Source organism: Rhinolophus sinicus, linkage group LG04, assembly GCF_036562045.2.
Source record: "Rhinolophus sinicus isolate RSC01 linkage group LG04, ASM3656204v1, whole genome shotgun sequence".
NCBI lineage: Eukaryota > Metazoa > Chordata > Mammalia > Chiroptera > Rhinolophidae > Rhinolophus > Rhinolophus sinicus.
Window position 1 is genome coordinate 9,320,880 of NC_133754.1, and position 26,282 is coordinate 9,347,161.

Genomic DNA, 26,282 nt, shown 5'->3' on the forward strand with positions numbered 1-26,282 from the left:
CCCATTTTTCATTCTCTCACTTGCTTTTCCTGTCTTGCACTAGGCGTCTAAGTGGCTAGAACATTCAGCTGAAGAGACCAAGGCTGAATCTCTTCCCATAGCGAACAGTGAACTTTGCGGCTGACAACCTGCCCCCGGAGGCTCTGCCAAAGTGCAGCAAGCAGCCTTCCAGCAGGGTTCCCAGATTAAATATAGACCATCCAGTTCAATTTGGAAGTAAAATAAACAACATATATTATTTTGGCATAAGTCTGTTCCAAATATTGCATGGGACATATACTAAAAAAATGATTTGTCATTGATTTGAAATTCACCTTGGACTGAGTATCCTGTATTTTTATTTGCTAAACCTGGCACCCTACCTAGGGCAGATTATGAGAGGCGGGGGCTTCAAAATAGTCCTCCTGCCCCCTAACAGCTAGCCACGGACGACCTGCCCGTGACCTTAGTCTTCAGCACAGATTAACTTTGGAGCAGATTTGTAGGCAGACCCTACTGTTTCCAGAAAGCTTCTGGGAGGATGCTCCTTGCTGGGTTTACTCTAACCACCCCAAATCACCACACCTACCTGAATATGGGGATAAGAGTGGCCTGAGAAGATATCCTGTGTGGCTTGAAGGTGTGTTTCAATGTGGAGGCAGCAATAGCAGCCTGGAAGGCTGGGGCAGTGTGGATTCTAAAGTCGGGGAGATTGATCTAGGTCGGGTGTTCACTCAGCCTTCCCGGTCAGGGATGCAGTGCCAGGGCACCTTGGGTACACCAAAAAGAGCGATGTGCCCTTCTTTCCCCCTTTTCCTCCATAGCTCTTCTCTGGCTCTCATTCTCCATTCATTCATCCTTATTTTCCTGCCGAGGCCTTCCCCTGAGTATCTGAATAGTTTACCAAGGGTTTAAGACTGCTTCTCACATTGGCACAGTATTTATTCTGAGAGTGTGTGGAGCCCAGGAGGTAAAAGAACCCTTCAAACTAGGTCATCCCAAAGCTCCTGGGGTGTGCAGGGATGAAGTGGGGCAGGGACCTTATTTCCCTGTTGTGAACCCAACCACCTTACAGGAGACAGGCTTTAGGAAATTGAAACAAAACAATCACAAAAAAAGAGCACAGAAATCTGACACTTGTATAGCACTTTAAAGCTTATGAGCAACTCCCCATTTAATATTTTATTTAATTCTAATAATTTAGAAATGGTTACAACAATAGAGGGGCTAAATGACTTGCAGAGGCCACCGACTGAATGACAGTGCTGGCTTTTAGTATTCAGGCCAATACCTTTTTCACTCTGCAGGGAGAAAGGCAGAGGGCACGAAGGTGTGTGACGTGTTGGAGAGGTGCAAATGGAGCCTAAAGATGCATCATCGCTCGGCTTCAGATGAATAAACCTTGAGTTCTTGACGAGCTGACGCAGACACAGACAGACTCACAAGAGGGTCTGGGCCAGTGGAGGTCAGACAGAGCCCTCTGGAGAGGGAACCGGCTCCATGTGGGCCTCCCTGCCTGGGTCTGGAGCAGCCCCCTGTGTGGGTTCTTTCTCCTACATGCATCCCACAGGGGTAAGTGCTTGGCGTGTAGAGAGCCCTAGCTGAATTTCCAGGGAACATAACACTGCTGGGCCCTCCTTCAGTGTGGGGTTGGTGAGAGAAGTTTTTTCTAGAAGCAGACGCTGCAAAGGAGGGGCCAGAGACAACCTGGAAAGTAGTATCTGAAGAGGGAATCACACGCTGGGGACAGTTTCTAAACTGAGTTCCCTGCATACTCTGGAGAGCAGTGTTCAGTGAAATGGGCCACTAGAAATGGCTTCTGGGCAAAGGCCTCAGGGTTGCCTCTCCCTCCTGGGGCCGAAAGCTTTGTCTCATCCACAAAGACCGCTTTGATCAGGTCTCTTTCAAGGAAGTCTCAAGTTGGGAACCAGATATTAGGCTTGAAGTTGGAAACCAGACATTAGGTTTGAAAAAGCACATTTGGGTTAATATTTGGCAGGAGATAACCAGATCAAAGGGCAGCTGATGGAGTGGGGGTCAGTGACAAGGTGTGGAGGTGACTCAGGCTCCTGGGTGCCCTGACTCTCCCGGGGCTGTCACATGCTCCCTGGTGGCTTCCTCTTTCCCCACAAACTGGCCATGGGGAAATCCCCACTGGGCGCTATAAGAAGCCCTTGGGCTCTGTAGAAGCCAGTGGCTCCAGCCAACAGCAAAAGATGCAGCTCGGCTTCCCCTTCCTGCTGGCCCTTCTGTCCCTTCTGGGCGCAGATGCAGAGGACTTGGTGGCCTTGACTCCTGAGCCGAGCCCCAGCTCCATGGTGCAACCTCACTTCCCTTCCAGCTTCAGCTCTGTCTCCGGATTCGGCAGCAGCGGGAGCAGCAGGTCTGGTTCTGGCTCCGTGACCCAGGTGAGCAGGCCCCAGAGTCTGAGCGCTGCATTCATTCCCTTCCTCTCGCTTTTTGGAGACCTGAATATAATTTCATGGATGGCTAGACCTGAGCTCTCTAAAAGATTTACAATTCCCTTTGTTAACTGTAGGAGCCATGGAAATGAATTAAAACCTGGGTGAAATAATTAAATTGTTAGCAAGAGAGATGACATCTCAGTTCTCTAGTGAGGGACTTTCAGGAAACAATCTAAGCTTTTAGGAGGGTCTCTAGCTTGCCTGCACTTTAGAATGGGGGCAGGGCGGAGAGCTCTGCAAGTAGACATGCCCAGGTTCTATGCCCGGTTAGAGCCGTTAGGGAAGGGGCTCCACCAGCAGGGGTTCCAGAGAAGTGGGTCCAGTTGATTTGCTGCCCAGGAGGGTCCCTGCGCATGTTGAAGAATTGCCGTGGAGGGAGGAAGAGCCACAGTGCTGTGGTGGGAATGCTGCGTTTCTCTGAGACTGGTTTGTGAAGGACATGGGTGACAGAAGTAGGGGGAGGAGTCCTTGGTCTTTAGGAAAGTGCAATCACACATGGATATTTCCCTGGAAGAGGGCAATATCTTCCTTATAGGGAATTTTTAGAACCATTTCCAGCTCAAACCAATAACAGAAGTAGTGACCAACCAACAAACCAACCAACCAACCAACCAACCAACCAACCAACCAACCAACCAACCAACTAAACCTTATGCATTAAAAGGTACTGGTCCAGCCAGAGGCTACATCAATGGAACACATAGTGGGCCCAGTTCTTTGGAGGATGTATTCTCTGGACCTCCTTTAGGGAACTGGGAAGAGGGAAGGAGGAGTGGGAGGTTCGGGACCAAGAAGCAATTCCTCACATCACCTCTGGGCCTTTCAGTAGGAGCTCTGCTCTGCAAAACTGAGGCTTTCCATGCTAAGTTGTGACTTGGGGTAGGGGAGTCTTAACTCCCCAGAACCCATCCCGTTGCGTTTCTATGACCTTTACTCACAGGTCAGGCCCCTGCTTACATGACCATGTCTGAATGGAAGGGCCAATGGGAAAGGGAAGGCTTTTGTTTGTTGTTTTTGTTTTCACCATCAGGACTATATATAGGCAATACAAATTTGTTGATTAACAGATGGTTTGGATAAGACCCAGATAGAAATGGCAGCAATGGTGTTCACGGCAGGACTACACATAAGATTATACATAATACATATTATTAATATCTTATTTAACACTAAGAGATAGATACAATTAATGATCCCATTATAGAGATGTGAAAACTGAGGCTTAGAGAGGTGAAGTCATTGGCTTAAGGTCACTAAGCTAGTTCTATAGCTTAAACTGAGTCTGCCCACGCTTTTGACCATCTCTCTGTATGTAGCTTTCTGTATTTTCAAGGCGTATAGATGAAATCTTTAAAAGGAAAATGCTTTGTGAATCATGGATATGTACAAAGATTCTTTGCAGCCAGAAATCAGATGCATTATTTTATTTCATGAAAACAAATGACTTTCATGGGGACAATTAGAACTTGTTAGCATTTTTTTAAATGAGGTATTTATTATTATAAACAATAATAATTTATTTTGAAGCTTCATCACCAATCAGAAGTCAGCATTTGGGTAAGATGATCAGCTGAAATAGTAGAAAATAAATCATAGGTCACGAAACAGAGAACCTGTTAGAAAATGCCTGTTATCTGGTAAGGAGATAAATATTTAGAAGTAGATAAAAAATACTAGTTAAATTATACTTAGAGGTTTTAACTTCCTTCCTGGTTTGCTTATCTCCCTCTGGCGAGTCAGTATCACAAGTCCAACGTCTTTTATACAGCCGACAAGGTGTCACTTCCATTATAAACCTGATTTTCTAGGGCTGGCTGTCAGCTGGATGAGCTCTTTGGAAAGTGGTAGAAAACCCCTTTATAACTGTCATTGAGCAAACTCCACATGTATCATTTTCTGTACTTTGGAAATGTTGAGTACCATTATTTTACTCCTTGAATCTTTACACGCACTTAGACTTGCCTGCTAATTAGAGCCGATTGCAACCTCAAATCACAAATGTGAGTCACACCTTCTGCTGCAGTGTTCTGCGTGCCTCAGATGTCATTCTGCAATGAAGGAACCACCACCAGGGTCCTCATTGCACAGATGAGAAAAGGCTTCATGCTCTGCTCCGCAACTCGCAGAGTCAGAACCAGAATGAGTCATATGCTTTTGTCATCAGGCTAAGGGGCTTGATGAAAAAGTAGACAACTAAAGCTTTCATCATGAAAATGGGCCCGATTCACCGGGCAGGAGTCGGGTTTTGTCTGTCTCCCTAACACCAGAGCCTGGCTTGTTGTCCACACAAGTAAATGTTAATTGAATACATGTTGAGTGAGTGAGGACCTACCAGTGTAAGGTGTATTGTGGGGCGCACAGGGTCCTATTTGCCCTCCACAAGGGGGTCACATACCCTCCCAACAACCAAAGGGACAAGCACTTGTCTTTGTCTCCCATTGCCCACGTTCCACACACATGGAGTTTAAGTATTCACCACAGAGAGAGACCCATCACCATTAGCTTCATTGTCTTTGAATGAGAGGAGCAGAAATACCTCTAATGGGAGACACTGATCAAACTTATGGACCATTTTGATGTCAGCTGAGCACGCTGGGCTGATGATAAGCAGGACGGCAGCTGGGGAGTCCAGAGCACTGGGACCGAGAGATTCGACAGAAGCCGATGGAATGACTGTCAGCAGGGCTATAATTATTTGCCTGCCTTTCAGGTGAACTTCAGGATTAAAAGTTGTTAGCTGGTGGTTTCTAGTCGATTGTCTGAGACTGTTTGATGATCTGCACTGGTGTTTGAGTTGACAGAGCTTTTCAGAGGACTCCAAGAAGGGTCCAACCCTGTCTTGTGCAGCTAATTAACCTCCCCTTGTCAGAATGCAATGCAAGACCTTTTTTTTTTTTAATTTGGTAGACAGTTATAATAAGCTATTTCTTCAAAAGTCCATGAGATAGTGGTCCTTCTGCAAAAGCTTTGGCATGCTTGAGCTGTAGTCTTTCTCTCTTCAGAGGGAATGATAAAGCTGGTTCCCAGGGAAGCTGGCTTCTCTCACAGGCCGCCAGTGTAGCTTGTCCTGGCCTCACTCATCCCCGGCAAAGACCCTTCCCTTGCCCCCCCACCCCCAGTCCTGGTGTTCAGCATAAACCTGCTTGTCCCCCCTCCTTACTCCCCAATTCCTGCAGGTGTAGAGTGTGATTGGCAAAGAAATGTGAGGCCATTGTCAACAATTTACTTGGCATAGAGAATTTAGGGTACAAATTGTATACATATATTCTTTCTGCTCATCTTAAAGAAGATTAGGTTAAATCAATAAGCAACTTAATTCCAAAAGCCTGAATTAATTGGTCCAGAGGTCACTGATGGGATGAATCTTGATTGCAGAAGCATCTAGGTTCATCTTGTTCTGGAATCATGCAGGTTGGTGGACATTAAATGCACAGAGCACACAACCTCAGCTGCAGCCAGGTGACCTCCTAAACTTTGAGAGGCGTAGCCTGGGTCCCTTTCAAACTCTGCAAACCGTTGCTCTCCTCTGGACACGTCAGAAAGAGACACGTCAGGCTGATGTCCCACAGGTGAGCTTTGGGCTGGCCCTGGTCATCCGATGAGATCACTGAAAGGCAGAGTCATTTGGCTGCCAAGAGTTACTCTGTTAGGCAATAGTAGTATTAAAAAAAAAAAAATGTTAATTGTGGTGGAATCCCCTTGGGGAAGTTCAAAGGGGACAAAAGAAAAACAGGATCTTTCAAACCTGTCATTTTAAAAATATGCAGCGGCACTGAAGTGTGAGCCTGAATATTTTAAAGAAACATCAAATATTTCAAAATGACTTTTCTGCAAGTGGTAAGCTGCAAAACTTTTTTAAAAATTGCACAAAACCTTCCGACTCACGCATTGTTTCGTTTTTAACAAATGGCTGGTTTGTTTCCATTTTGAAAGATGGTAATTACACAATTTCCCAGGTGAAGAAAGGATGTGAATTTGTGTTGTATATTTTCACTGTAACCCACATCCTTGATGTTTTTTCCTCATTCCTACCAGGAGGAATTGGGTTGGGGTAAAGGAGAGGAAAAGAAAATGAGTAAGGAGAAGAAAAAGGGAAATCACATTTACTGATCACCTACCGTGTTTAGGGACTTGGCTGGCATTATGCGGGTACCCTGGAGGACGACCCTGTAGAGTAAAGTGGGTTATGTCCATTTCACAGAGGAGAAAACTGAGACTTAAAGAGGGTTCACATCCAGTCAATGGTAGATTTGGCAATCAAACTTAGAACTCTTATCAATTTTTTATTTCCTTTTCCTTATATAGGGACATTAATAATTCCCCTTAAGACTCTTTAGGAAAAGATAATGTTCCTTTAGATAGAACAGGTGATGTAGCAGTTTAACCCAACAGGTGGAGATAGATGTGGCTAAGATGCTAAGTGTAGCTCCTGCCTGTGAAACTTGGTGGTTTTCGCTGGTTTCTATGGTTCTATTCATTTATTTATTGGATTCCACTTGCTTGCCTCTAAGTACTCTTTTGACAAGCCAATTTTTGTCCCTCCAGTTGCCAAAAAGCTCATCTCTCAGCTTATTACTGATGTTGAACTTACTTTTCTTTACAGTCATTTTCCAATTTCACCGGCTCCAAGGATGACCGTGGGACGTGCCAGTGCGTCGTTACCCTACCAGACACCACCTTCCCTGTGGACAAAATGGAACGCCTGGAATACAGAGTGCACATTCTCTCTGAGAAGTTCCAGAAAGAGCTTTCTAAAGTAAGAATTCTTTTCTCTTCCAACAGTATCTTAATAAGTACAAACAAACAGACAAAAATAAAATACCTTTTAAAGATTGAATTTATTGGGGGTAACGTTGGTTAATAACGTTATATCATTTTCAGGTGGACATTATAATTCCACTCTGTGTACCCTATGGCGTGCTCACCACCCATAGCATCTGGTTTCCTTCCATTGCCATAGATTTGACCACCCTGACCTACTTCTCCCTCCCCTCCCCTCCTTTATCTCTGGAACCACCATGCTGGTGTCTGTATCTATGAGTTTGTTTTGTTAGTGCACAAAACACTTTTTATTTGGGACGTTACAAGCAGCCATTCTTCTTCTTCACTGTTTCAAAGGCAGCACATTTGCATCCTATGGAGGCTTTAGCTTTTATTTACAGTGCACCTGTGGAGTTCTTTATAGCAGAACAAATGAGGGCACAGGAAGCAAATGAGATTGAGATTATTCCCGCAGTGGATAAACTCACTTCAATCTTGTGAGACTCATGTGGCTGGAAAGAGGCCTGGAGCTCTCCCCGCAAACCCCAACTCTGCGATTTTCAGTTTTATTGTTTTTTCCTTCCTTCCCTCTTTAGCCTTGCTTTCTTTTCTTTCCTCTCCGGTATCCTCTTTATGTTTTATTTTATCTTCCATCGCTTTCACTTTTTCTTCCTATCCTATGCCATTCTTCCTTCCCTTAAAAAAATTTTTTTTCTCCTCTTTCTTCAGTCTTTTCCCTTCTCCGTGCCTCCTAATGTTTCTTTCCCTTCTTAATTTTTTTCTTTTAAAGTCTTTTTGGCTTTCTCTTCCTCTTCCTATTCCTTCTCCTCCTTCACTTCCCCAAATCTTCTGCCTCTTATCTTCCCTTCCTCCTCCCTCTTTCCCTTTCTCTTCCTCTTATTTCCTCTTTCCAATTTACTCTCTTCCTTCTCTTCCTCTCCCTCTCTCTCTTTCTTGGTGGTTATCGTCTATCATCTCAGCAGGAACATTACATGAGCCATGTCTAGCATTAGACCAAAATTGAAGGCTTCTCTGGGAGCTTGATTCCAGACTAATAGGTTACTCAGCCTTGGTAAGACCTTGACTCAACCCCCCTGACGACTGCTTTCCTCTAGTGGAGGAGGTTATAGGATTTGCCTTTCTGTGAGCTGACTGGGACAATGGGGCTTCCTCCAGTTTTGACCTTTCTACCTTTTTTGCCAAGTTAAAAATCAATTAGAAAGGCTCCCATTTTCTGTGTAGGTGAAGCCCACACTAGGCTATAATCACATTATACATAATTTACTACAGCTCCATGAGTTTACAAGCAGCTCTGGCTTTCCTTCCAGAGTCAAAATAAGTTTTCCTGAGAAATTTAAGTTTAGCTACCACAACATCCAGCACAGTTATCCTTTAAGACAAAAAAACTGTGGTGAAACTGACACCCTGCTTTCAACCTGAATTGGTAGAGAAATATTCTAAATTTAAGTGAGTGTCCAGGAAAATGTGTTTTACTACTTCAGGAACCTAGCTTTTTAAGAAATAAAATGTACTTGAATTAATCAGCAGAAAAGGCACAGCACTAAATTATAAATTCCAACCATTAATATTCATAGCCTTACTCCAGCATAATCAAGTACAGATAAGAAGTTATGCATAAAAACATAACAAGCACAGGAAAATCCTAGGTAAAGAGCTTTTCAGTTAGAGTCATTTGCTTTGAAATAGTGGAAGCTCCTGATTTGCATGTCTTTTTTGCTGGCAGGAGTGTGAAGGGCAGTGTGAAACTCCAAGCTGCTCTAGAGCGGGCACGTAGCTTGCCAGGTTTGTGAGTATGGGACATGTAATTCCACTTCTGTGAGGGGGGCAAGTGGCATCTGCTTTGCTGATAATTGGCAGAGGAGAAGTGCAAAGTAGGTGGGGCAGCTTTTAGTTCTGAAAATGTCAGTAGCTGGTCCTAAAAAAATTGTGACTGAGACCTACGTAAGAAAGGAATTGTCCTGCCAGTTGAGATTTGCATAATATTAATGGATAGGTGGGACAGGTGATAACAATGGCAACATGTTATGTTTGTACTTTTCTAAATGCTTCCATTTCTGTTCTACTCTCACGCCTCCCTTTAAGGCAGATAGGCCTGTGTTCTCCTTCCCGTTTTAGGGTTGGGAAACCTGAGGTTCATAAAGGGAGAGACTTAAGTGTAAAGGCTGCTTAAGCCAGGTCAGGAACTTGACTCTTCAGAATTCATCTCAGCTCTCTTTTCTCTCGGCCATGCTGTTACCATCCTCCAGGGCAGACCCAAGAAGAGATGCAATAGGTCACTAATACCGTTAGATTCAAAGTTATCGCCTCAGCTGAGGGCTCTTGAATTTGCAGGTGAATTATTAAAGCCATCTCTAGGTTGCCTTGGAAATCACGGTTTATCTAGAGCCTGGGGGAATGCCCGTTTGGGCAGGCCAGTAGGAAAATGTTGTGACCCCTTACACTGATGCAGTATCTGCCAGTATACAGAAAAGACTTGTGTCTGCCTCAGATGCTGAAAGCATTTTATAGTTTTTTGTTGTTTATGACATGTCTTCTTGTGACTCTACTTGGAAAGGAGATGACACAAAAGGCAGCTCAGGATTGTTTTATTTTTTATCTGGAAGGTTATGGTTTTAGGGCAAGTTATTGAATACGAAGCATTTGCTAATAGATCCTCATGCATGAGAAGGTTGAGGTAGCCTGCGAGACATTTAGGCCACCCATAAACAAACAACATTGACTGAGCGATGTTTTGTGCAGTGAAATATAGTAAATGAAAAGGTCAGATTGAAAACAAAAAACACCTGAAATCACTGTTTCGCTAATAATTGCTGTAATTTATAGGGTATCCATTAGGCTAGGCACTTAATATATATTCTCTCTAGTCTTCCCAATAATCTTGGAAGTTTGATACTACTCCCCCCAATTTATAGCAGGAAACTAAGGCTTAGAGAAATTGACATGCCCACTAAATTCTGGTCAGATTAGGATTTAGGTGAGCGTAGCTCTGAAGTGTTTCATATGTCATGATGGTCAATTCAAGCTCATTTCATCTGGTTGCATTTATTTTGAAAGCTATGTTAAAATAGGAGTGTGCTGCAAAGTATATTTACTTATTTCAAATAATCTGACCATAGGTATGATCACAGATTTTGGGGAACTGGCAGAAACTTGAGCCAGACTAATATAGCTTAAAAGCCTACTGTATTGCATCCTTATTTATTCCAGGAACACATTTATTGTACACAACAACAACAAACACTCTAGAACAAATCCCCAAACAAACTTCGGTTTTTACAACCCATCAATGACGTAATATGTTCACGACAAATAAAAGAACAGACGCTCTGAGTGTTAGGCTGGTGGTGTGAAGGCAAGCACCGATGAGTCTCCTAAAGCTCAAACTTGCAGCGATGAAGAGCCTTGTGGTAGAGATATTGACACAGGGATGTGTCCCCTTTGGGCTAGACCCATATTCTTGCTATGCATTCTGGGCAAGCTGGGCTGCCTCTACTAAGACGGAAGCTACAGAGAGAGCAGGGATGTTCTCAGAAGTTTCTATGCCATCTCAAGATTAGAGATCTGTACACGTGAAAGGTTTATGTTAACAAGCTACTTAAATTAGTCCAGTTCACACTGTGAAGTTATTCTGGCCCATCTTCAAATTCTCCCCTGCCTTCCATAGCTTCGTGGATAATTCCAGTTCTCCTCAATATCACTGAACTCTCCTGTAACTGTCAGCTGAAAGAACCTAAGCTTTCTCCTAAACACAGACCCTTCATTTCGTGGTCGAACACCACAAATTCTCATAGGCAGCAAACTCTAGGTTATGCCTTGGTTTTCAGGGAGAGCCACATTTCATTTAACAGAGATGACAGTTGAATCACTCATTTTTGTAGAACAACTGCTGCGATGTGCCACCAAAAATGTTCCAGGAAAGCAGAGGGTATTTATTTGTCCCAGGAACTGGCAAGACCAAATGCCAACACGAGTATTCATTTTGCAAACTTCCATTTCTGCAATGGATTGGCATTTCATCATCATCATTATTATTATTATTATTAATTATTTTTATCACAGGCCAGGTTTGATGCCTGATTTCTCTCTCTCGCTCGCTCTCTCGCTTTCTTTTTTCTTCCTTTCTTTTCAGAAATTGAAATCTAGCTACCCTAAATCTGTGTTTGTGTTTTTAACCTAACTTGTTAGGTTTTTATATTTTTGTAACCTCCTTGTCTGTCCAGATGTTACCAGCTTTATCATTCTCCGTTGGCACATCTGATGGAGTGAACATCAGTTGCCCCAGGAGATACACCAGCAGCGCCAAGGGCTGCATTTTCAACTTTCATTAAAATCCTCTTTGCCTGAAGCCCTAGCCCTTTAGGTTTGTGGCCTGTGAGTCTATATTAATTTGCACAGTGGGGTTAAGTGGAACGACTGAAATGACAGAAGTTAGGGCTGCTTTAGTAGTTGAAGGATTAGAGGCCAACATCTGGCTCTGAATGCATCTCGGCTCTGTGGATGGCTACTTGACATTAACACAGTTTGGGGAAAAGTATCACTTAGGTTCCAATTTTTTAAAAGAATGTCAAACAAGCAACTTTTAATGAGCAGGTCCTTAAAAAAGCCATGGCACTTCTTTCAGAGATCAGACATAGAAAGAACCACCAACGGTGTTTATTGAAATATCCATTTGGAGATTCCAATTATACGCTAAACCACCAAGGGAATTTTTGGAAGTATTTTAACTTAATGATCAGACATTCAAATATATGCAACAAATGTGTAATTTAAAGGTCTGATTGCAATAATCAGTTCTCGGAATAAATGTGGGTGCACTTAATGAAATGTTCACTTCTAGTTGCTCACAGACTCACGTATTGTGAGGAAAGATGGGTCTTTATGTCACTTTGTAAAAGGCAGAGGGGCTCAAAACTCGTTGTATATGGTGAGCAAAGAAAGGATTCTATTTAGTGCATTTCCCCTCCTTCTAGAAAATACTTAGATTTAGAGCACTGGTTGTCAATGAAGGGAGGGTGGTGGTGGTGGTGATTTTGCCCCCCAGGAACACTTGACAATCTCTGGGACATCTTTTGTTGTCACAACTCAGGGATGGGTGGGTGCTATTGGCATCTAGAGGTCAGGGATGCTGCTAAACATCCTATAACATACAAGGAAGCCCCCCCCCCAAGAAAGAACGATGTAGCCCCAAATGTCAATAGTGCTGAGGTTGGGAAACCCTGATTTAGAGCATGTGCTTTGAGGGGAGGGAGAGGGCAAGAGACTCTGATTCAAACCAGTTTGGTTTGGAGGGCTAATATCTTCAAACATTAAAATGGAGATGAAAATGTACTTGTGAAAGAAGATTCTGAAGCAAAATTATTTTATTCAAGTACCAAAACCATCCCCCCAACTGTCATAATAAGTTTGTATTTGGAGATATTAAAAAATACATAGTTAAATATATTTTTGATCCATTTCTTTTTTAAAAAAATGATTGATGGCAATCAAATAGCCCCCAAGGGCTTGGTAGTGGAGGAAGCCTGTTTAATATTACTCTGGGAACTGACTTGGCTTTCTGATTTCCTTTTAGGTGAAGGAGTATGTCCAATTAATCAGTATCTATGAAAAGAAATTCGTAAACCTAACTCTCCGAGTAGAGATCATGGAAAAAGATTCCATTTCTTACACTGAATTGGACTTCGAGCTGATCAAGATAGAAGTGAAGGAGATGGAGAAATTGATCATCCAGCTGAAGGACGGTTTTGCTGGGAGCTCAGACACTGTTGACCAGCTGGAAGTAGAGGTAAGGAGCGAACTCACTTCTTAGTGTATTAATAATAAAACCCTTCCACGATCAGTGCCAGGACCAGGAGATGAATCTCTCTCTCCTGACTTCTAATTCTGGACTCCCTCACGACCACATGGCGCATCCTGTGTTCTGCTCTAGATGGATTTCTGTCTTTGAATAGGAAGTTAAGCTCACTGGGCACATGTTGACTGAGGAGCAGGTGATATCCGTGTCCTGCCCCAGAACCAAGTGGCCTTTCAGTGTCCCTAGACAGGAGATGATATGAATCTGACCAACTCCATGGCCGCACTAGACCAAGAGTCTTCTCTCTGTTCTGGATTTACCCTCATGGGCATAGAAAGCCACAATTTACCTGATTTTGGACTTGCTAGGTCTGTTTCTCCTTTTGTATGCTCATGTACTCCTTGATCCCTCTTGGAACTCGTCTCCAAATGCTGGCAACCCTTTTAAATGGAGTTTCTTGTGAGTATGTTTTAGTGAGGCCTTGTAAGCTCTGTGGATAAAGACTATTTATCCAGACATTAATATTATGGTCGGATAATTTATATCAATGAGAATTTAGTAGCACAGTCATGACATGGGCTAATTGAGAATTCTAGTTACATATTTCAGAATTTAACTTTTCTCCAGCTCTCACCATTCATTAGAAACTTAATTATGATACAACATGAGTAAACATGAGTTTATAGGGGGAGGTTATTGGAAATGAACTTTAATGGACATTTGTGGGTGCTGAGACTGAGCCTGTGCTCTATTATTAAAGCTGTTAAAAATCTTTGCCATTTTCTTCTTGTCACACACATCTGCCTGAGATCTGACAGGCATTCATGCTAAACCATAAAATGTATTCTTCCCAATGAAACCATTCAGAAGGATCTCAGGTGGCTTCTCTTGCAATGTTTCACTAAGTGACAAATTCAGCCCTGGAATGTTTATGAAAGAAATTGCACAATAATATAAAGTCACTCTGAATTTTTATTTCCTTAGATAAGGAATATGACTCTCCTGGTAGAGAAGCTCGAGACGCTAGACAAAAACAATGTCCTTGCCATTCGCCGAGAGATCTTGGCTCTGAAGAACAAGCTAAAGGAGTGCGAAGCCTCTAAAAATGAAAACATCCCTGTCGCCCCACCTGTTCCCGCTCCTGGTAAGCATGCCATGTTTCTGCCACTTGAGCCAGGCCCCCGAGGGGCCCACAGTGCGGTGGGGAAGGGATTCAGGATTGCAGCCCTGCAGCAAGGATGGGGTTTTGTAGTTCTGAGTTTATTCTTCCATGCTTTTAATCTCCTCCCCTCCATCCTCACATTCTGGGGCTCACAGAGGAAAAGCACGGCCAGTGCGTTGATGTAAAACGAAATGCACATGTTACACACAGACCCTTGGCATTTACTAACAGGACAAGCATCTCTGTGGTGATGGAGTTGCTATAGGGGCCTGGGAAGAGCCTCTGGAACCTGCATGGCGTTGGCAGCTCTGTGGATTGTAAGGGCTGATTGGCTCATTGATCTGATGAGCTGGGGTTAGGGCTGGAATCTTCCTTCCCTCTTCTCTCCTTCCCTCCCTCCTCCCGCCATTTTATTTTTCCTTTGTGCTGTTCTGTACAGTGTGTCCTGGGCTTCAGTGAGGATTTACCGGATAGCCCCCATGTCCTGTACTTGTGGGTGTGTCCAGCTGTCCCTCCTGGTCTGAGTTCTTGGAGGGCAGGCTTACAGTCTCGCTCTCTTCTAATGAGTCATCCTTGGGGTCAAGGAAAGCATAGAGGCAGGTGCTCCGTAAGTGCCCGTGAATGTGAACGGCGGCAGTGGAGTGTAGAGATCAGGAGCAGGGCTTTGGGACCCCAAAGACTTGAGCTTTTCCACCTAGGTGGCCACAGCGAAAAGATCCTTAATCTCCCTCCTTGCTAATGGGAGGATAATAGTGCCTGCTTTGCAGGGTTGCTGTGGGGGTTAATGAAAGGATGCTTGGGAAGCCCAGAGCTCTGTGCCAGGCACGCAGACACTGGCGATTGTTCTAATTCTTGAAGAGGATAATGGAAGTTAAATCTGGCTGTGCACAAAGGCAGTGCTAGGTCCCTGTGAGCTTCTGCACGTCCCTCCAGGTGAACTAATGCCTCTCAGCTGCAGCTTTCAGCTCTGTCCTTCAGAGACACCCGTGTCACAGGGACACGCTCTCTGCAGGTCGTGAGCATCTCAGCCTGAATGGGGACGGTATCTTTTCATCAAATGGTACAGTTCTTGTTACTTTCATTAATTCCTATTGTCACAACCTGTTTCCTTTTAGGCCTTGCATTTCTGGATCCTTGTCAGTGTAGCCGGTTTCTTTAAGGCTTTAATTAGATACTGCCATAGATATAAGCCTCGTGATGTTGTTCGGGGGACTCTTTTCCTCCCTCTGCACTTGGGAATCTGTCACAGTATGACAGAGAGAGGAGACTTAGACAAAGGCCATGCTCTGTTCTCTGTAACAAACCAAGGCAGGACTGGTCTGGGATCAGTGGTGTCAGCTTGCGCTGGTAATAAGAGCCCCGTCTGCCATGGATGGCAGGAGTTGGAGCAGTGACAACCCTCAATAATACCTGAGCAAGACTTCCCTTCCCTTCCCTTCCCTTCCCTTCCCTTCCCTTCCCTTCCCTTCCCTTCCCTTTCCTTCCTTTTCCTTCCCCTCCCTCCCTCCTTCCCTCCCTCCCTCCCTCCCCCTCCTCAGTGGAATAGATTTTTCTGGCACAGTTTCCTGTGCATCCCTCAGAATGAGGACATTTGAGAGCAGGAAGGAACATTCAAGGTCATCTAGCTCAGGCCCCTCATGTCTCAGAGGAGGGGACTTCCCTGGTGAGGGTGCTGCCTGTCCTGAGGCCACACAGGTAGTTAGTGACAGCCCTGAGGCTGAAATGCAAGGCCCCTTACTTCCTGGTCGTCTCCAGACCTAGACTGTCAGGAGTAGTAACTCAAGGACAGTGGTGGAGGAGAAAGTACACTGCTTTGTATCTAAGGAGGGAAACAAGTGAGTCTGTTGGATTATTTGTGTTAGAGTATTTTGTTTCCCCCCAGAATTTTCCCCTAGGTCCTCACCCTTAGACTTTTGTCAGCCATCCTGGCACAGCTGTGTTGTTTAAGCAAATTGGACCCAGATTTCCTCTCACTTTCCCACAACCTTGGCTGTACCTGGATCCCAGCCAAGCCACTTGGCCCTCCTCCAGCTTTGTTCATATTATATTTATGATGTTTATATTAAACTGACTTTTTGTCATGTTTTTAAATCAATTTCTTTCACTTGCTCTCTTTCTGTTTGGATTGGTTGATAATGCAGAATTGAAAAATCCCCAGGCACCGCCAACTTGTGAGCCTGTGGAGACTTTAATTAAAGTTACTCAGCATTATAGGACTTTAAAATCTGGCCTCTCTGCTTTTTTGACTGCAGAGTTGCACAGGACAAAAATGATTGTATGTAAGTCTCAGCTATGAAGTGATTCTGTGCTCTCTCGGCCCCTCCCTTGCAGCTGTGGTTTGCTACCCCTGTGGTCAGCTTGATCTCAGAACCAGGACATGTAGCGAGGGTTCAATGAAATGCACTTTACATTTAGTTTATGCTGAAAATGGCATCCTTTTCTGCTTCATTTCATAGAACTTTCTAGTCTAAAATAATTGGCCTTCTGCTCATTAACTTTTCCCCCTGAAAACAACTGACTCTGTCTCTCTCTCTTCTCCCCCGGAATCTAAATAATTGTATACGCAAAATGGCAAGATGGGAATAAGTGCTCAGGGGTTGATTACCACTGTTTGGCGACGCTCGGCTCTGTGCTGACACACGTAAGGTACTCAGCGAACGATTGGTAATTGCCTCGGGTATGAAAGACTTGGGGTGACCTGCCCGAATCCCAAGCCTAGGGGAGAGCAGAGTGTTGGATAGCATATATCCAATAATTCAGAGTCAATTTCATTTTAATCATTTTTATGATTATGACTGTTATAATTGCCTAATTCTCGCACGTCAATCATATTCTTCTCGTGGCTCAAATAAAGGTCCAATGCCCAGGTGGGAGAGGACACTGATAGATCTAAGATTAAGTTTCCTCTGCAGGCATATATCATTTGGCTTTAAAAAAATATGCTAACCACGATACTTTTAAAAGGCCACGTTACAATAGTCTAAAGTCTCACCATGTGGCTTCCCAGGATATTTCCAGAATACCATAGCAATATCTAATGCATTGCATGGCAAAGAGACTGCCAACCAAGGCTACCCTTATGTAGCGGGTTGCTTGCATGATGTTCTGTGACGTGTACCCCAGGGTCTTTACAAAATTCAGATATATAGCAGGGTAGGAGGCTAGTGTTTTATAAGTAAGAGTAGGTAAGCTCCTACCCTACTAGTGTTTTATAAACTGCTAGGGTTTGGGAGATTTGATTAGTCTTTCATTCCTTTATTCCACAAACACTGTATGGTTGGCCCCATTCTGAGTACTGGGGTCATCAGGATGGGCACAAAACCGCTCCAAAACCACTATCCAGGAAGGGAGACAGTCATGTAAACCTTCAGTGGTAACATGATGTGAGTGCAGTGCTGACAGCTACCATTTGTTGAGCTACATGGACCTACCTTCTCTCTGTTTGTCCTAATAGTCCTACAGAGTAGGTATTATTATGTTTCTTTTAATATGAGGAAACTGAGGCTCAGAAGGTTCAGTAGCTTACTCAAGGATGCATAGCTAGTAAGTATTGGAGTATTTGATGTGGTAACGTCTGGTAATGTTTTCACTGCACTAGGCTGCCTTCCACAGATACTCTGATAGAGAGGTGTACCTGTGATTCCTGGAGTGACAGGAAATTTCCCACAAACATACCACACTGAATAACACCAAATTTTCTTTGCATCCTTGTATGCGGAGGAGCTGACGACGTACTTTTTCTCTCAGTTCTATGCTGCATTCTTTTCCAACAGAAAATGCAAAATGATTCATTGATTTTTCATTATTCTTGGATCATGGCTGGGCAATGGGTTGCGGTGCCAGTGGCAGGGATAGGATGGCTGAGAAAGACAATGGAGTATCTCTAAGACCTTCAAATGAATGAAACGGCTGGAAAAGGGTGTGAGATAAAGGAGGACAGGGAGAAGCTTCGGGTAGAGGGGTAGGTGGCGGGGGGCTTGGGGACTCTGGCTGGGCTAGATGAGCAGTGGTCACTGGTCTCAGCTTCAGTGTTGCTTCCAAGACTGTTTGCTGCCAGGAATCAGGGAAGCCCTCCATAGCTTTTCACTGGTCTGTCACTGTTGTAGCCACATCTGTGGTACTGGCAACAATGCTTTGTTCTCCTCCCTGTATCCACTTTTTTTTTACCGGAGCCAGTGCCCTAAAAATGGCTCAAAGGAGATAAAGGATAAAGGGAGTTAACAAAAATAACAGGAGAGTATTTAGGAATGGTCGGGAGGTGAACAAAAGAGATTTATGTACATACAGTTTTAATATTGATATCAGGCATAATATTAATTTCTTGGCCAACATGTGAAATGTTATTGAACCATTATTACCATTATTAGTGGTAGTGATAGTATAATAGTAGTAGGAATTATTTTTCTTCTTAGTAGTAGGAATTTTTAAGGGAAGATTATTTTGATTCCTTCTTATACAAGGATTTCCACATTTAGGAAAGAATAGTTTATTATCTTTAATCCCATGATAATTCTTGAATTAATTATATGCATTGCATGTTTTCCTTAAATAATTTGTTGCTATTGGTTTGGGATATTTCTTTTCTAGGAAGGCAAGATTCAATTAAGCAAACAATTCCTAAGTCTTCTAACCTGCAAGAAAAAAGTGACTCTCTTTCATTTCCTCAGAGTGAAATGTAGTTGAATAAATAATTTCTTGGGAAGATATTTTAACCAGAAAATCCAGTTTGTAGCATATGGAAACACAACAGTTTTTATCATTTAACGGAACATAGCACTAACTTTATTTTAATAATTCATGCATTGTTTCATAAACAAAAGCAAACAAGCATTCATCTGAGAGATCACTTTTAGGAGAAGAAATAATAATTTATAATTTTATTTATTATTTCTTTAGTGGAGAGCAGTCTCTTGGCTGAACACACGTTGCTTTTTTATTTATGAAATGGTGCATGCATTATTAAAATAAACCCATGACTGTGTTCTGCTTAATGATATGCAAAATTATTTGAGGTTGCGTACAGAATGGTTTCATTTCTCTACCTGTTGTATGGTTGGCTGGCTTTCCCACCAGCTGCAGATTTATGAGAGCATTTAAGGAGCACGTATTTAATTCTGGGACCAAAAAGCGCCAGCAGATTGGAAAAATAAAAGCAGGATTTCTAGTAATGGTTTCACCTCTGAGCAGACCTTGAGTGAGGTAGGGAGAGGGGGAGACATTTAGCAGGAAAGGAATGGGTCTTTCCATGTCGGTCAGATGCAGAGACTCAGAAGGCAAAAAGCTTTACATCCCCTTGACCCCACACAACTGACCTCAGACAACTGTTTGAAGCTCTGTTTTTGGCTCCAGCTCACCTCGTATGCTCTCCATGGCTCCCTAATTCCCTCCTAGCATTTAAAGTGAGATCCAGCTATTCAGATTCTGTTCCCTCCTTCCCTTACTTGTTCTGGTCCAGGCATCAGGATGAGGGAAAAATGACCTTATCCATATTTGTTGTTGTTGTTATCCAATAAACTGTCTCACCCATTTTTTTTAAAGGCCATTTATTAAGATCCCAGGAAATGTGTGTTCAACTCTTTGGCTAGTCATTATAAAAATGCTGGAGGAATTTTATTTTATTTTCTATAGCTCATAAATGGTTTGGGTTGGCAGGCATTTCAGAGGGAGTGTCACGTGAAGGGCCAATTGCCCAGCTTGAGTCATTCACCCAAGTGATATAGGGGATGGAGATTCAGTGGACCAGTGAGTCTGGTCCCATTTGGTTGTACACATTGTGACAGTCACAGTGTCAGAACGGGAACGATGAAGTACTTGCCTGTCATTCTATGATGTGGTAGAATATAGGTTATAAACGGCGAGACCCACCTTATAACTGCGGCAAGACGACCATCGAGTCATCTACGTGATGAGCTATGCTTTGGGCACAGAGCAGGCAATGCTGCTCTAAAATAACTTCCATGGCCTCTAAGGCTGAAATCCCGCCATTATAGGACCATCTTTCTGTATCTTTAAACTATCGTATTTAAAACTTCCTTTTTTGAGATTAGCTTGGAACAGTATTAGGACCTGGTGTGAGTCTTAGGGAAAGGCAGACAGGTGAAGGGAAAGGAGACTGGCTTGGACAGTCTTTTCCTTCATCACAATTCTCTCTGATCCTGGTGAGTGGTACCTTCTGGCTTTATGGAAATAGAGTAAGATTCTGGAATGGTCTCGCTTTCTTGATTTCTCTATAAGAAAAATGAAATAGAGTAATATTTGCAAAGTGCTTCCTGATAGAAAAAAAAATTATATTAAATTTACCAAGTCCCTTTTTCCTGTCTCTGGGCCCTCCAACCTTTTTCCTATGGCTCTTGGCAATTTCATCATCCCCATTTTCCAGATGGAAAAACCCACCCATGGAAATAAATGGTAGTTTTCTCTAGAGCTGACCAGCAGGTTTACACTGAGACTGAAACCAAGAGAAGGTTTTGGCTCTTCTCCACCAGAACTACTGTTGTCACTGAGCATTGACAAGGCAAACATTGATGGATTCGTTTGGTTCTTAGGTCATTCACCTGTTGGCATCTTCTCCTTCATTTGCTTTAATAATGATCATGTATTTTCTTGTTTGTATAGGGACCTGCTCTCACGGTGGTGTGGTGAACATCAGCAGACCCTTTGTAGTTCAGCTCAACTGGAGAGGGTTTTCCTACAAGTATGGTGCCTGGGGTCGAGATTACTCTCCCGAGAATCCAGACAAAGGGCTGTATTGGGTGGCACCGTTGAATCCAGATGCGAGAATCTTGGAATATTACCAACTCCACAATACAATGGATGATCTGCTATTGTACAAATATGCCAAACAGTCCCGAATTACCTATGGCCAAGGCAGTGGTACAGCAGTTTACAAGAATAACATGTATGTCAACTGGTACAACACCGGCAACATTGCCAAAATTAACCTGACCACCAACACTGTCTCTGTGACTCAAAATCTCCCCTATGCTGCATATAATAACCGCTTTTCATATGCTAATGTTGGTTGGCAAGATATTGACTTTGCTGTAGATGAGAGTGGATTGTGGGTGATTTATTCAACTGAAGCCAGCACTGGTAACATGGTGATTAGTAAGCTCAATGACACCACCCTTTTGGTGCTAAACACTTGGCATACCAAGCAGTATAAACCATCTGTTTCTAATGCCTTCATGGTATGTGGGGTTCTGTATGCCACCCGTACTCTGAACACCAGAACAGAAGAGATTTTCTACTACTATGACACAAACACAGGGAAAGAGGGCAGACTAGACATTGCAATGCATAAGATGCAGGAAACTGTGCAAAGCATCAACTATCATCCTTTCGACCAGAAGCTTTTTGTCTATAATGATGGTTACCTTCTGAATTATGATCTCATCTTCAAGCAGGAACCCCACTAAACTGTTTAGGTTGTCAGGTGAGAGAGAAATAAAATGTTTGTTGAAAAAAATAGTCTTAAAAAATGTAAACATGGTCTTCTCCACTTATTTAGATACCTGCAGTGAGATCCTGGAGTGTATTTGCTTAGTACCAGTATTTGGGAGCATAGTTCTACCACACTGAGACTTAAGATATTTGCCCTGATTTGATAATGTGTCTTGGAAGCCAGCTGCCTCCTGGGATGCATTTCCCTACTGAAGTAAGATCCTTTCAGGGTGGGATTGTCAGGGGTCTAGGGACATTATGGGGCCAGGGAAGCCATCAGTGAGGTGGAATCTGGAAATTCAATTGAGGAACTTAAAGAGAACTCCATATGGCTTCTGGGAATGCTTTGTCCAGGAAAGGGGGCTCAGTGACCAGTCTCCTCCACATAGCCTGGCTAGTTCTTCCACTCCTGAAGGAAACCTGGGGCTGAATTAGTCAGGTTAGTACTTGAAACTCCTTGAGGGATTAAATCTCCAACTTTATTTTTCTTGCTAGCCCCTGGAATGGTGGGTGCTTCGTATGTTCCAGATAAGTAAATGTAGCGTGCTTATATGATATCTGTAAAATGCTCTGAGTTTTCTGGAGAAAGACCCTTTTATACGTGAAATAGGACACTGCAAATCAATCCTGATGAATCTTCAGATGAGACACTGGATTATCCTTTTCTCCCATTGGCTACCTACGTAAGAGTCAGTGGAAGCCCCTAACTCATTACTTCATTCCAAAGGCAGCTCGGAGGATTAGAACCAGGCTTACTAACCCACTCCCCCTACCTCCTACTTAAAACAATAAAAAATAAAAAATTCAAAAATATAAAAAAACAAAAGAATGAACCAGCTTCTTATGAAACAGATATAAGATAAACAAAATTCCTTTTTTTGGTCTCATCATGAACTTTTACATTCATGACTCTAAGACTGTAAGAAAATCAGATGGCAGTGATACAATGATAGCATTTCTGGTTATATGGCAAAGCCCTTGGAACTTAAGTGAGACTTGGGTTGAGTCATAGCCATTGTTTCATGCAAACTTTGTCTTTCTTTAAGCCTGAAACTTGTAAGAAAGTACATTTTTGTTTTTTGAGGAAGAAATGTAGAATACCCACTGAAAGTATCGAGTAAATCAAAGCAGTTGGAAAACCTTGTAGGTGTATGTTCTGTGCATGTGGAGGCTTTGTCATCTGCTCTTGGTCTGTTTCCTCTAATGTTCATGAGTCCTTGTCTATGGGATTGGCTCCTTAAATGCTGTACTCTTCCCCTGTAATAAATGATTAAAATGCGCTTTGAAAAAAAGTTGTTTTTTGTTTTATTTACTGTTTTTTTTTAAACAAGAAAAAAAATTAAAAAAACCTCTTAATAGGATAGCTCATACCTTGCTGTGAGGTACAGAGATGGCTATCTCCCAAATGACAATACACCTAATGGCAGGCAGGTAACATTAACAGCTTTTAAAGGAGTCCAAAGCCAGGCTGCCTTTTTCAGGTCCCTTTAAAATCCATTCTTTCTGGCAGCTTTTGTTGTATGAGACACGGCTATTTTCTTCTGGGATACGACCTTCTGTGCTTATTAATTTGCCTGACTGATCTGGTTATTTCCAAAGTTAGACTATATTTATGTGGCTTATGTTCTTTTTCCAAATGTGCTATTAACATGGGTCAAAGCCTCCAGATCTTTCCCAATCAGGAGGTCTTGCGTAGAAAGCAAATGGACTAACTGGCTATCCTGGGGAGAGATGCACCTTTTCCCAACAGAATGTGTAGGGGGATGAGTGACCTAACGCTGCAAGGACAGACAGACTAGGCTGGTGTAGTCAGTCTTACCAAAATGCTCATTTCTAATCCATGCTAAGCCTTTTGAGGCAGGTATTAGTAGTAGCTACAATATTTAGTACTTTTAGCAAGATTTTCCCCGTCTTTCAAAGCTGAGCACAGAGGCAGATATGGCCTTCCAAATACAACCAGATATGAAGATAAAGACAGGTATGTCAGGTGAGATATAAGTTAAAAATAGTGATGTTATATTTAATCTGGCTCTAAGCAATTTTCCAGATGAATGTTTCTACCGAATACACGGTATGACCTCTGAAGATTCGGGAAAGGAGGCAGGAAGCCAAGGTCACCCTGATGATCAGTTTCTTATTTAAACTGCTACAGAAGCGTTTGCTTGAAAATTCCCTTCAGAACCTTCTTTCCACTGGACTTGGTGGATCAGCCGAAGTGGCCACCTCCAGGAAATCTCCCTGCTGGGAAGGTTTAAAAAAAAACCTGAGGGATTCAGGTTCAAGGGTTTACTGCAGTACAGTTACACAATAAAAATTTCAGCTCAAGATTCACCAGCTAGCTTTCTTTCAGAAAAAAAAAATATATAAATCAGCTCTCTTGAGATGTAATTTACATGTGGTGAAATCTGCCAATTTTAAGTGTACAATTCAATGAGTTTTGCTAAATGTATACAGTTGTGCAAAGGCTACCACAATGAGCATAGAAAACGTTTTCATCATCCCATAGAAAGTTTTCTAGTGCCCTCCTGTTGTCTCTGGCCACCCTCATCTTGTAGCCCCTGGCAACCATTGATCTGTTTCCTGTGTCTGGAATCATGCAATATGTAGCCTTTTGAGTCTGGCTTCTTCAGGTTTCCTCTTGAAAAAGAGAACTTATAGGCTCACATTACCCCAGAGGGTGACTGAGCGTTGCCAGTGGTTCTCAAGGTTGCCAGGGGGTTGGGGGTGGGTGGGTGTTGTAGAGAACCGTGGTGACTCACTTGCCCTTATAAATGTTCCCAAGCGGCCTGGGATTGCCATGGGTTGGGTCTAGGCCTGGGCATCAATCAAGCCTGCCTGGCAGCACTTCTAAAACTCCAAAGTTCCCTGCTACCAGCCTTACTCAGTGTTTGTTCTCCAGTCTCTGTGCCGCAAGCATCTCTCCCTAGGTGAGTCCTGATAATAATTGGCGATGTGGAGTGGTTCAGAGCGCAGGATTTGGAGCAAAGCCAAGCTGGATTTCACTCTTGGTTCAGCTGCATACAAGTAGGACGGCTTTGGGTAGGTTCTTTAATTTTTTTGAGACTTAGTGCTGTTTTCTGTGTAATGGGATAAAACTGTATACCTCAGAGTCCTGTTGGGTGAAAGAAATGCTATTACATATGTAAAGTGTTTTTAGCACAGTCTTTGGCACATGCTCTGCCCTCAACATTTCTCATTTTGAACTTGAGGTCATTGGGCTGACAAGATATAAAGCTAATTGGGATCAGAATTTAGATGTTCTCTCCTTTAAGACTTGTTGCAACTAGTGACACTTTGAGCAGGTGCCATCTTGGTATGAAGGCGTTCCAAAGGCCGGAATGCTCTAAGATGGATTCTCAGAGCTCGTGTTTTCCATGCTGTGACTCCAAGAGACAGCGCGGCATGAACAGCAGAAACGGAGGCTACTTTCTCTTTATTTCGAGCCTCTGAAAACTGAAATGAAGGCCAGCTTTCACCAAGCACCGTGGGGAGGACCCATGCAGGTTTGCCCCTGTTTTCTTTGCTGTACAGTCAACGAAGTGTCAGCCTTCTCAGGACAGGAGTAGGTATTTAGTCTGTACTCTTTTTTGAGTAAAATATACTTATTTTTTCGGGTTAGTTTGCATTGCCAGCCATAGAGTGTTTTTCTTCTCTTCTTGATTTGTGAAAGGAAAATGACAATGGGTGAACTGAGAGTGTCTGTGTGTCCCCTTTCAGGATGACGTAGGGAGGTTTTGGGCCTGAGCCGTCAGCCATCTCAAACAGATGTCACACCATGAAGGATGATTAGCCTCCTGTGCTCCAGAATGTTCCGGAACAACAAAAGGGTGAATTGTGACACATCACAAAATAAAAGGCAGGCGCATTTCTCAGGCATGCTCCCAGCTAGTGGAACAGACCAGCTGGCCTGGCTCATCGATGAGAGATGCTATTTGACTTGTCAGTTCAGTTGCCAGGCTTTACATCTGTAGCTCAGGATGTGCCCACTTGTCTCTGAGATCTGCATCTGCTCCTGGAACTCATTCAAAGGGAACAGCCCTTGGAATCAAGGTCTATGGTGGAGAAAGATGGCTTTCAATCTGTCCAGAGAGCAGGCTATTCCTTGGATGCCAGCTCTGGACATCTTGGAACCTCGGAGCATGGGTTCCCAGACCTCAGCCCCTTTGTGGAACATGGAAAAAGTCGCTTTGGTGTGTTTGGGGACTTCTAAGTGGTTTTTCTGGAGCTCAGTATATGTGGAGGATGAGGATGGAGCGATGGACAGGGGCCAGGGCTTATATGACACCAAAGGAGTTTGGTCCTTGAGCCTCCACCCAGGAAGTGTACACTGACTCTAAGTCTCTCCAGCCTCCTCTCTTTTTAGTTGGACTCTGCCAGCTCATGTGCTCTTTTTGGTTGGGGCCTCTAATGTTTTTATATGAGTATTACCAGTGATATACTCTGGTCTGACTTTCACTTTGGTGGCTGTCATCAATCAGAGTTCGGGGCAGGAACAGAAACAACTTCTTTGAACTGGGGTGCTGCTACCTGCCATATTAGATGAGCCTCACGATCCCCGTGACTTAGCAAACAGCAGGATTTTTTCTCCTTCATCTCGGTGACCGCTGCTTTCGTCATTTTGTCCTTGGTTGTTATTTTTATAACATCTTCCTCATCCCCA

At 43.2% G+C, this 26,282-nt stretch overlaps 1 protein-coding gene across 1 annotated transcript; it reads left to right on the plus strand.

Moving 5' to 3' along the window:
• The first annotated feature begins 2,129 nt into the window (after positions 1 to 2,129).
• Positions 2,130 to 22,443, plus strand: OLFM4 (olfactomedin 4). Its single transcript, XM_019755280.2, has 5 exons — positions 2,130 to 2,387; positions 7,048 to 7,200; positions 12,796 to 13,008; positions 14,002 to 14,161; positions 20,795 to 22,443. Exons 1-5 carry the CDS (start codon positions 2,196 to 2,198, stop codon positions 21,595 to 21,597), a joined length of 1,521 nt encoding a protein of 506 aa, XP_019610839.2. The 5' UTR covers positions 2,130 to 2,195; the 3' UTR covers positions 21,598 to 22,443.
• Positions 22,444 to 26,282: the final 3,839 nt, after the last annotated feature.